Source organism: Rhinatrema bivittatum, chromosome 2 (assembly GCF_901001135.1).
Source record: "Rhinatrema bivittatum chromosome 2, aRhiBiv1.1, whole genome shotgun sequence".
NCBI classification, from domain to species: Eukaryota; Metazoa; Chordata; class Amphibia; order Gymnophiona; family Rhinatrematidae; genus Rhinatrema; species Rhinatrema bivittatum.
In genome coordinates, this window is record NC_042616.1 from 383165993 (window position 1) to 383178117 (window position 12125).

At 44.0% G+C, this 12125-nt stretch overlaps 1 protein-coding gene across 5 annotated transcripts in view; it reads left to right on the top strand.

Annotated features, from left to right (window-relative positions):
• ICE1 (interactor of little elongation complex ELL subunit 1) overlaps nucleotides 1–12125 on the top strand; it is a 205402-nt gene that overhangs the window by 147901 nt on the left and 45376 nt on the right. For 3 of the 5 annotated variants that reach the window (XM_029589992.1, XM_029589993.1, XM_029589994.1), the window contains exon 15: nucleotides 3595–3649. Coding sequence is in view for 2 of the 5 variants with exons in the window: in XM_029589995.1 (XP_029445855.1) it covers nucleotides 3681–3762 (82 nt within the window). In the remaining 3 variants the exon portion in view is untranslated. Of the gene's footprint in view, nucleotides 1–3594; nucleotides 3763–12125 lie in introns of those variants that run through there. The other 2 variants (XM_029589995.1, XM_029589996.1) reach the window with 1 other exon arrangement.

The window sequence follows — 12125 nt, forward strand, 5'->3', positions numbered from 1 at the left end:
GGTCGCCGCATCTGAAAAAAGATATAGTTGCGATGGAGAAGGTACAGAGAAGGGCGACCAAAATGATAAAGGGGTTGGAACACCTTCCCTATGAGGAAAGGGTAAAGAGGTGTTTGGGCTGTTTAGCTTGGAGAAGAAAACGGCTGAGGGGGAGAATATGATAGAGGTCTTAAAATCATGAGAGATCTAAAACAGGTAAATGTGAATCGGTCACTCTGTTGGATAGTAGAAGGACTAGGGAGCACTCTGTAAAGTTAGCAAATAGCACATTTAAAACTAATCGGAGACCATTATTTTTCACTCAACGCACAATTAAGCTCTGGAATTTGTTGCCAGAGGATGTGGTTAGTGCTGTTAGTGTAGCTGGGTTTGGATAAGTTCTTGGAGAAGTCCATTAATGCTATTATCAAGTTGACTTAGAGAATAGCTACTGCTATTACTGGCATTGGTAGCATAGGATCTACTTAGTTTTGGGTACTTGCTGGGTTCTTGCCATGGTACTTGTAGCCTGGTGTGGCCACTGTTGGAAACCGGATGCTGGGCTTGATGGACCCTTGTTCTGACCTGGTATGGCAATATCTTATGTTCTTATTTATTTATAAGAAATGTGATTCATCAAGCAATTAATTGGAATTGGTTATACTCCCTCAAGTTGAAGAATGCATACACCCACATAGAGATATATCCAAGTCACAGCAATTATTTGAGATTCGTAATAGGGAATCATCACCTCCAGTACCACACCCTGCTCTTTGGCCTAGCATCCGCACCACAAGTATTCACAGTATATCTAGCTGAGGTGGTGAATCATCTATGTGTACAGAGGATGCATGGATTTCCCTGTCTGGAAGATTGACATGTCAAGATCTCTTCTCAGGAAAGTACAGACAAATCAATATGCAAGCCATTTAGTTGTATGGAGTTGCTAAAGTTCATCATAAATTATCCCCAGTCCCATCTGAGTCTGTTGCTTTGATTAGAATTCAAAGGAACTTTGCTAGATATAAGCAAAGGCCTTTTTCCTCAAGAAACGGCCATTACTCTGATATTCACTGTGGAAGAAATAAAAAGGAATCATCGGACAACAGCGTGAGACATGTTCATTTTTGGCCTAATGATATCAACAATACATATAACACCCTTGGCACAAACTCTGCATGAGATAGGACCATTGAGACCCTAAGATTGCTTCAAGCCACTCAAGTTCTCTGAGGCAGTGTCCAAATCACTCAACAGCTCAGGCAATCTATCTGGTGGCTGATTCTATCAAATCTCATAGAGGAATCACCTTCCAAATTCCTTCTATAAAAGTTGCCATAACGGATGCATCCAACCTCATATGTGGAGCTTATTTTAAAGGCTTTTTATATCCAAGACCTGTGATCTGCTCAGAAAAAAACTTTGGATAAATTTCCTGGAGCTAAACGTGATTCTGAATGCTCTAAAATTCCCGGCCCCTTTCCTGGGTGATAGAGGACAAATCAGGAAAAATTTTTACATTTTCATTATAAAAGGAGGTTGGAAACTTCCTGAAATAATTTTTTCATTATTAACTGAACATCAGAAAGAGATATCAAGAAACCAATAACGTGGCTCTATCTAATACCTCTATTGTCGAGTTTTCTAACATTTCAGTTAAATTATTCTGAAGGTTAATTCTATTAACTGTTGATGGGTAACTTTAGGCAAGAAATAGCATTTATTTATTGCAGGTAAATTTTCTTCTTCAAAACCCAGGACTTTTATAATAAATCTTTTAAGGGAAAAATAGGGAGTTTCACCCAACATGTGGGAAATTAAGAATTCTTATATTCAAATGTCTTGAAACATTTTCCAAAGTTTCCACTCTTCTGGCCCAAATATTCTTTATCTTTCACAACTGCTGCTTTAAATTTTAAGTTCTCTTGTTCCTTCTCTTCCAGGGTCCCAACTTTTTTTGAAACTTGATCAAATTTCCTTTGAAAATCAGATGAATAATGTGCACTTTGAGAAGCTAAATTCTCCACTTTCTCACTTAAATGGTTCACTGTAGATGCTAGCCCCACCATCAAGTCCCATAATGCAGCCATAGTAACAATCTCAGGGCATTCTGGGATTTTAAGGGGCTTAAATTTTGAGGTAAAGTCCTTGTGGTATTTGCACACTTATACCAATTGGACTTACCCCAACTGTCCCCATATCCCAGTCCGGATTCTGAAGTTCCCGCGCTGATCGTCTCACTCGGAAGGACCGCATTCGCCTGAAAAGTTGTGGTCATCATTAGAATCGTTGCAGGCTGCCCGGGAGAGGTTCCCTCATTCAGGGCACTGGGTTGAAAACATGAGCCCTGTACCTTGCGTCGGGGCTGCTCTTTGTTCTGGACTCAGGGTAATCTCCTCCGGTGTCAGGAGCTTCTTTCTCCGTTCCTATCACCAAGGGTTCCTCGACTCTGGCAAAGACTTTAATAGTAGAGTGGCTCCGTGCACATATTATAAAATTGTTCCTAAGGTAGTGTTTTGACTTCCACCTTAACCAGTTTGTTGTCCTTCCAATTTAGAATGCAAGAGAGCTTTACCTATCTGGGTAGGACTGAAGCACTTAGAAAGTTCTCTTAGCTTTTGTTACTCTTGACTCAAATAAATCTGTAATTTCTGTGGCCAAGCATACACCATCTAAGTAGATAGCAGAGTGCATCTTTTTCTGTTATGCCCAAGCAGGCTTGACTGTAGAAGGGCATATCCAAAGCCCATAGTGTTGGCTCACTGATTCTGCCATAGCTCTATCTAACATCAGTCTCCATGGAAAAGATCTGTAAAGCTATGGCATGGAGTTCAGGTCCACACATTCATATCTCATTACTGTTTGAATAAGAACTTCTGACATCAGAGCAGATTTGGTAAATTTGTCCTGAAAGATTTATTTGAGATTTAGAATCCCAACTCCATCTGCCCTAGGCCCAATTATTTTTATTTCCAAGTTGTCTTCCAAAAAAAGAGAATTTTAAAAATAGTCTGTTGCCAACAAAACACATTGTTCTGCCTGTGGGCACACTATTTTCCTCTATTTGTTTGAATGCAACGTATAGCTAGGGATTCCCCACTTATGAAGATTCTCACATCTTGCTTGTCCTCAGAGAAAAAGTTACCAGTAGTAGGTGTTTCCTGAGGACAGCAATATGTAAGTTCTCAAAGAACCTATTCATTTCCCCTAGGAGTTGGCTACTTTTTTAGCTAAATTAAAGAACTGAGAAGAGATCTTGCATGACATTATCTATGCAGGATATGATCTGCACATGCTCAGTAGAACTCTAGAAGCTTATGAAGTCAGCATTATACCAGCTGGGCTCTGTCTGCCATTATCTATCTGTGAGGACATCTATCCTTCTGTCCTCTGAGAATACCTTTTGTTTACTTGCATACGGGGAGGGAGGGGAGGCGATGGCTTAATTTTTTCAAAACATAGTTTTATGCAGGGTAGAAACATGGACCTTTGAAAAAACTTTTAAATACTTGCCCCTTACTTTTATACCTCAGATTTGTAAGTTGTTTTTTCTCCTTTTGGACAATATTCATTAACTGATGGCCCTACAAATTTCTTTTTCCATTTTTGGTACAGATTTTAGCAGAGCTTCTTCTATGTAGTATTATTAATAAGCTGAAGACTGAGATGAGATCCTTAGACCACTGTTACCTTCAGGCTCTATGCAGAGTTTATGTAGGAGTCTGCCGACAACTTGGGACTTGGAAAGAGCCCGTCTGTTTTGTTACAACATACTCAAAGAAGGTATGATGCAACCTCTCAGTAAAAGCTTGTTTTCTATTCACATAATTCTTTTCATTACCTGTGTACATCTGTACTAATTGTGCTTTCATGCATGTCTTATGGACTCTGGAACAGTTTTATATAAAGTGTTGAGAAATTTCAGTGTTTAGGTGCATAGAAACTGAGCATCATCTTGTGTGTATCTAACGTGCACCAAGTCTGTAAAGACACTGCCTCGTGTATCCCTTTTTTTTTCCACCTCTCTCTTATCAAATTTCCTTCCAGTTACTTTTTGTCTGCTGCTTTAATGTATTCTAGACTATCAAAAATTTCTGCTACGTACATTTGGGAAGCTCCATAGGTTCTTATATGCAGAGAGATTTTTATTTTGTTGCTGCCAGAGGAAGATATAGGGCCGGATTTTCAAAAGGTTAAGCGCGTAAATCGCCTTAGGGCCGGTGACACACGTAAAGCCCCGGGACACGTGTAAGTCTTGGGGCTTGAAAAAAAGGGGTGGGGAGGGGGCGGGGTCAGGCTCCGGGCACAGCGGCCATATTTGCTACTGTGCCGGGGATTGCATGCCCGGCCAAACTGCCGGCGCACACAACTTATTTCAGTCACCCCAGGGCTAAAGCAAGTTTCGAGATTAAAAAAAATAAATAAAGGGAAAGGGGGGGGTAGGGAACGGGGGGTAGGCAAACGCTTCTCGGCGCACCCATGGTGCACAGTTGTGCACCCCGTTTCGCGCAACCGACCCCCGATTTTATAACATGCATGCTCCTGTGCGCGCATGTTATAAAATTGGACGTACATGTCGCGCCTCCTTTTTAAAATCTACCCCATACCATGTAGTAGTTGAATAGTGTTTGTAAATTTTAGGACAGTGTGATCTTCCTATTCAGAGAACTCTTTATATTTTCATTGGCCACTAGTTCCCATTCTAGTAGATCGCCATCCAGGATTGGGAATGAAGATCTACTAGAATCGTCTTCCTCTTGGTAAATGGGTTTCTCCGTCATACCTGTTTAGGAATTTAAAATTCTCCTTGCTATTTCCAATAATGTTAGTTAATTGCTGCAGTGTTCTTACTATCTTCATGGGTCCAGGGCTTTCAGCCCGTATTGTAACCAAAAATTGGTACATGAAACACTTGTGAAACCAAAAGCCCACAGCCTCAACATCATGAATTAAAGACATTTTTTCCAAGTGTGGATTGTAAAATGTCTTTCCATCAGCCACATAAGACAGCTCACATTTTCTGATGTGGCAAAAAAATGTGGAAAAGATTTCTTGAAGACAAGGTAAGACCTGCAAGCCAGTAGCATGGAATATTTTTGTCATTGCTGTATTGATTCCATTATAACAGTGTAAACAACTTAATGATTAGTTGAGCTGCTCACCACGTTGACGCCTGTGTTAAGATGATTTTTCCTTCCCTCAAGGTAATGTCAATTTTCCATGCTTGCTCTTCTCGCTCATTAGTCACAAATATTAATCAAAGATTTCATCATCTGCCCTTCTGAGGGATGAATTAAAAGCAGAGATAAACTTTCTTAAAGTTAAAAGGTACTATGAGGGAAAGTAACCTTCTTGACATAAGGAAAAATGTTATAAAATGATGAATATTCTAAGAAAATAGTTTATTTTAGTGGATGGAATGATCTCGAAAGATGGAGATGCAGTGAAGCCATGTTATGACTTTGCTGAGGTCAGTCCTAAACTCAAACACATATCTGGGGCACCATCGGGGAAATTGGTTGTAACAGTGTTTCTTCTGCCGTGGCTCAATGTACTGGAGAAAAGCTCATTGAATTGTCCCTGTTGCTGACTGCAGCCACCATTACTTCCAAAACAGAAAGGACAATTGGCTGCTCAGTGCTCAGCATGCAGGCTGAAACTTTACTATTGGCCTTGACTATATCTTCTAGCACAACTCCACAGTTTAATTGACTGTAAAATAACTCCCAAATTGATTTTAGATCTGCTACCCCGGTTTCATGGAGTGCTCCCTAGCTTTAGTACTATTTGAAAGGGTAGATAACTATTCACTATTAACTTGTTCCATACCATTCATGATTTCATATTCCTTCTGTCATCTCTATCCAAACAGAAAATCCCTAACCTGTTAAGCTGTTCTTGATAAAGAAGCTGTTCCATACCTTTTATTATTTTTTTATTGCCCTTCTCTGCACCTTTTTTTAACTCTGATATATCTTTCTTGAGAAGGGTTAAGCAGACCTGTGCACAGAACTCAAGATGTTATTGCACCATGTACCCATACAGAAGCATTATGTAATTTGTAGTTTCGTTTTCTATCCCTTACTGAATAATTTCTACAAAAAGTAGTATGGATGCTATAGGACATTGGATTATTTTGTGAACTTGCAGAAGTCACTATTTGCTTGTAAGTATTAAAATTGGGAGTTTTCAGAGGTCGCTTATTAATCTGAAAAGGTGAGAGTATTGGTTCACCCCATCCCCATCTCCCACCCACTGCAGGCTCTTTTTTCTCTTAGATATCAGTCCTCCAGATGGAAGGAAAATCTTGAAAATATGAGTCCATTAGCGATATTGCAAAACATACATTTCCTAGCGTGTAGCAGATGGACTCAGGACCAATGGGTATAGTGTGCTCCTGATAGCAGTTGGAGATGGAGTCAGATTTCAATCTGACGTCAGCCCTAGTACATATACCCTTGCAGGAAGCTCTGCTCTTCAGTATTTCTCCATCTCCACAGCAGTTCGGGACTCTATCTACGCTTGCTCAGCGTTAAGAGTATTCTAACCAAAGAAATCTAAAACAAAGAAGAAATTTTATCTCTACAGACGAGCCCCGCTCTCCTGTGGTGATACCTATGGGTCCCTCCCCCAGTTGAGAATTCCTGAGGTGATTTCCGCGATCCCTCAGAGGTAGGCCTCGGTCCAGCAGCCGGTTCCTGGCTTGGACTTAGCCCCCGTGCGGCTGAGAGACAGTGGGTGCAACTTCGAGCGCGGCGGTGAAGGTAATTTTCCCTCTCCCCCCGCAGCTGGAGACCGCCTATAACGAGACTGGGAGACGCCGAGACAAGGTAAGGTAGAAAACATCTTAAAAGTCTCCGGTCTTCGAGGCTCAAATAGCCGCACAGATCGCCAGCCGGCATCGGTGCTAGCAGTTGATCAGCCCTATCCGGGCTAGACCCCGGTCCGATTCGAGGGTCCTCCCACGTGGAGACCCTCCGAGGTGGTCACCATATTGCTCGTGGGATTGCCGTCGCCATTTCACTTGATCGCCTCTCTGTCCGCTGATTCGATCTGTGCACATAGAGGCGAGCCATGCGCACAAAATCACTTGTGCGCACACCAGCGTGCGCTTAAGTGCTGGGCGCACAGCCTCACACTCAACTGTGCCGGGTGCATAAGTAAACCCCATGCGCACAGCAGCGCGCGCATCTTATTGAGTGCGCATCTGACCTACACGCACAACTTTGGCGCACCCAGAGCGCATAACTCAGCCTCCGGCGTACGCTTGAACGCACAAACCGGAGTTTTCTGCAATCTACGCGCACAAACCATGGGTACCCACCGGACAAAAGCTCAAGGCTCAGGGCCCTCTGCCCAGCGTGCCACATTAGAGCTGTGCAACACGAAGAGGCCACAGCCCTGTGTCTACAGTGCGAGGAGCTCTGGGTGAACCAGGCCAAGGTCCTTTCCAGCCGGCACGGGATCCGGATCAACCGACAGTACACCGGATCTGGCTACCCCCCAGCGGGAGCCTTCCTCAAACGGGGCTTCCCCGGGGATGCAGTGCGCCTCAATTTAGACCCAGCATCTTTCTCCTGGGTAGAATTCTTCATAGGCCTACGTACCTTTGTCCACATGCACCAGGCGCCCCCGATGACACAACCACAGCCTCCCCCAGAGGACCCTAACATCCCGGGACCCTCTAAACATCCCGGGACCCTCTAAACCTCAAAGCCCCAACATTGGGGACACGGTCACCTCGGACGAGGATCAAGACTCCCTGGAGGAAGGGGAAATCCCTCCAGGAACAGAACCTTACCGAATCATTAGGTGCTTCTTTGCCAAAGACGAACTATCAGACCTCGTGGCTCACAGCTTGAAAGAGCTCGCTATCCCAGGCACGAGTGCCACAGGGGAACCGAAGACGAACCCACTCCTCAAGGGACTCTGTCAGGCCTCCCACCATTTCCCTTTGCTGCAAGCCATTCAACAGCTGATTGACCTAGAATGGAGGCTCCAGAGGCCACGTACAAGGGGGGATGGATCCTGGCATCTCTATACCCCCTGGACCCCGCCCGCCAAAGATCTCCTGGCATTCCCCAAAGTGGATGCCATGGTCTGTGCGATGTCTCAAAGCGCTCTAACCATCCCAGTCGAGGGAGGAGCGGCACGCAAGGATGCCAGGACAGACGTCTGGAATCCATCCTCTAACAGTCATTCGACGTATCAGCCTGCTATTATCAAAGACCAGGAACGCCACCACATGGCGTTGAAGCACTAGAACCAGTAGTATCCTTTGTGGCAGCCAGAAGGCAACTCTGGCTCCGAAGCTGGTCAGCTGACCGATGTCCAAGACGAAACTCACAAGAATGCCCTTTAAGGGGGAACCCTCCTGTTCGGAAGCGAACTGGAGAAGTTAACCCGACAAATCAGGTGAATCTCCCAGTACCTCGGCTACCGGAGGACAAAGAACAAGAGAAGCCAGCGCTCTTCCCCCCGATATCTAAGGGCAGGGGATCACAGCACTTCAAACCGTACAAAAGTACATATCAAGCATCTCGCCCTGCCCGCAGGGGCCAGTTCCTTTCGGAACAAACATAGCAAAAGGGGAGCCGGCTTGGATCCAGTCCCCAGCCACACCCCGCAATGAAGATCAGCCGATCCATCCACAGGAAGAAGCATAGGGGGGCAGACTTGCCCTATTCTACCAAAGATGGGTCGAGATAATTTCGGACAAGGCTTTAGGCTCAGATTCCCAGTGGAGCATTGGACAACTCTTGGTGGCGCTTCATACAACCGTTCCATTGAGACTGTGTCTCCCGCCCTCCTTGAGGACAGACTTGTTTGAAGTCTGACTGCCTGCACGGATGGGTCAAGCACTGGGTGGGTCCCTGGTGATTTTGTTTGGTGAGACTGGCAAAAGGAGTTACTGGCAGCACACACTATCTCTATTCTTGGAGACAACAGGGAGACAGTGAAATTAATTTTATTAAAAAAAAAAAAAGCAGCTTGCAACACAGCTTCTTTCCCAGCCTCTGGGTCTCCTTTGGTGCTTGTTGGATTTGGACTCTGCAAAGAGATCTGAAGTGATCACCCTCCTTGTCCCTTTTCCCACTTGCTTATGAGTGACTATAAAACAAGGGAGGCATGGTGGCTTAATGTGTCAGCCAGTGCCTTCTGCCTGACTTTGAGTTGGAAGGGTGTAATCTGCAGAGGATCAGCATCCTGCCAAAAATGAAATTGGGTGGATTCCCTAGATCAATCCCTGGCCATTTTACTGCGTTTTGTGCCAACAATGTCAAGCCTGCAAGATTTTTAAACTCTCCTTCCCTTCAATAGTCAAAAGTGAACGTACCATGGGGTTGCGTATTATATTTGACACTGCAGAGCCTGTGCAACTCTAGTTCTCTACCAAGTTATTATTTCAGTGGGTTACCTCGGAGCTCCTCTCTCCTGCCTCTCATGCTAGTGAGGCGACAGAGGGAACAAACAACTGCTTTTTTCCCTCTGCACAAATGAAGTTTCCCAGAGGATCTTTAAAGGTTGAAGTTAGTTTGGGATACTGAAAATTACTGCAGCTGTTTAAAAGAATAAAATTCAGCCCGTTCCTGGTGGTGAGTAAGTTTTGAATTCCTCTTCGATCCTTTTCCAGGTTTATCCATGTCATGCATGGAAGAACCTTAGGGTTTAGCCTTGGCACTTTTTGGGGTACTAGAGCACTCCATTGGGTTATGCCTATGCGAATTGCAACAAACTATTCATAATCAGGCCGATACAGTAACAGTGCGCTCCGGCGGAGCAACGTGTAACCCAGGATTGGACGCGTGTTTTCGACGCGCTAGCTTTACCCCCTTATTCAGTAAGGGGTAATAGCGCGTCGAAAACGCGCATCCAACCCCCCCCCCCCCCCGAACCCAATAGCGGCCTGCAACATGCAAATGCATGTTGATGGCCTTATTAGGTATTCCCGCGCGATTCAGAAAGCAAAATGTGCAGCCAAGCCGCACATTTTACTTTCAGAAATTAGTGCCTACCCAAAGGTAGGCGTTGGGCACCGGGAAAGTGCACAGAAAGCAGTAAAACTGCTTTTCTGTGCAACCTCCGACTTAATATCATGGCGATATTAAGTCGGAGGTCCCGAAAGTAAAAAAAAAAAAAAAAAAAAAGAAATTGGCCTGCGGCTCGCGGGTTGAAACCAGACGCTCAATTTTGCCGGCATCTGGTTTCCGAACCCGTAGCTGTCAGCGGGTTTGAGAACCGACGCAGGCAAAATTGAGTGTCGGCGTCAAACCTGCTGACAGCTGCCGCTCCTGTCCAAAAAGAGGCGCTAGGGACGCGCTAGTGTCCCTAGCACCTCTTTTTGCCGCAGGCCCTCATTTAAATACAGAATCGCGCGCACAGGAGAGTGGCCTGTGCGCGCGCCGGGAGGACTTTTACTATATCGGCCCGAATGTGATAAATAGACATCTCCACGTCCAAATTGGTTAAGCCATCTTCCATCACTTTGGAAACAATATGGGTAGTGATTAAGAACCTGGAGGTCTCTGTCACAAATAAGATCAATGATACTGTTCTCTCATTGCAACAAGCGCTCTCGCAATTGATTTCCATTCTTGATTGCTTCAGGACTATGTAAAGAGAATGGAGAGCTTGGATTCTCAATTCGCTACCCTACTAGACTCGTCTTTAGCATTAATTTGAGATAACGAATTGTTACATCGTAAATTGGAAATCTCGGAGAATTATGGAAACAGGTCCAATTTGAGATTTTTGAACCTCCTTAAGTCTTCAGCCATTACTGCAATTGAAATGCTGAGGAAGTTCTATAATGAACTTTTAAAAATTCCATCAGAGCAGATGACTAATATTAACGCATTTTATTTTTCTCTATGAGAATGGAACCTGTTGCTAGTTCCTCAGTCAGTTCAGTTTTACTGACTGAGAATTGTGAAATTGCTGCCACTTTGCCTGAATCTCAGGAACAGAATTTCCTTAGTTCCACTGTACTGGTACTTACACTTGGAAAGCTGAAAGTTGTTTTTCAGATGTAAGAAAAACATTTTGGCGCTTTTTTTTTTTTTTACTTGATGTTTCTAGAGCCACCTAGTATAGATTATTTCTTGAGAAAAAGGCAAAATGTGTTGGCTGTTTTGCTTAGGTTCCCATGTAAATGTTAAGTAGGAGATGCAAAATATATTTTTTTATGATCCAGAACCTTCAGCAGTATTTATATGGCTTCATTTAACATTTCTGGAGTTGCTTTTCTTTTTATTTACCTGTTTTTGATCTCCCTCATGTTGAGATCTATATATTGAGGATATATAAGAATTTTCCTTTTGTTTTTATATACATTTCTTATTAGATATTTCTAAACTATATGTTGCTCAGTTGTCAGGTTTTTCTTGATTATAATTTTGTGGAAATCAATAAAGAAAAAAGATTAATTGATTTCCATTTCAGGGGATAATAGAGAATGCATTATGATATGAAAACCTTAATTTGTTCTCATGACTTGTATGTGCCACTTTGCAAGGCACACCAGTTATGTGATACGTATATTAAGCCATGAGTACAATGACCACTATATAGTGATTTAGGCTCTCAGTGTCTAGCTCAGAGAGTTTTACTGTAACCAAAAGCAAACACAACTGTACATGAGCCAGTACTCGTGGAACATCTGGAAGTAGGTGCAGGAGGTGGCTGAGCAGCTGTCTCGATAGCAAGATACTCATGTCGCTGGTGCACAAGGATCTGGAGTGCGGAAAACATGAGGTCTGTGCAACCTATGATGTTTTCGAGAGTCTCTTCAGTGGAAATCAGCGCCCGCAGAATGACATGGCTGCTGGCCTCAGATCTCCAACCGGAAGTACAGGAAAGACTCGCTGAGTGCCATGCACTGGAGAGAATCTCTTCGAGATAAGGTGAGGGATGCTGTGGTCCAACTTCGGGACCACCATGAAAACCTCCAACAATTCTCCACTAGTATTCCAGACCTGTTTTCCTCATCCAAGAGACTGTTGAGACCGGAGCCCAAGGAAATATTATCCTTCACCTCCTTGATCCTGTCAACACCATCAGAGCTCCTGTAGCCATTCCATGCAGCAGAGAGCCCCCACACCCTATCCAGCTCCTCAGTCAACTTCAGGGATGGAGTTTTGACTGGG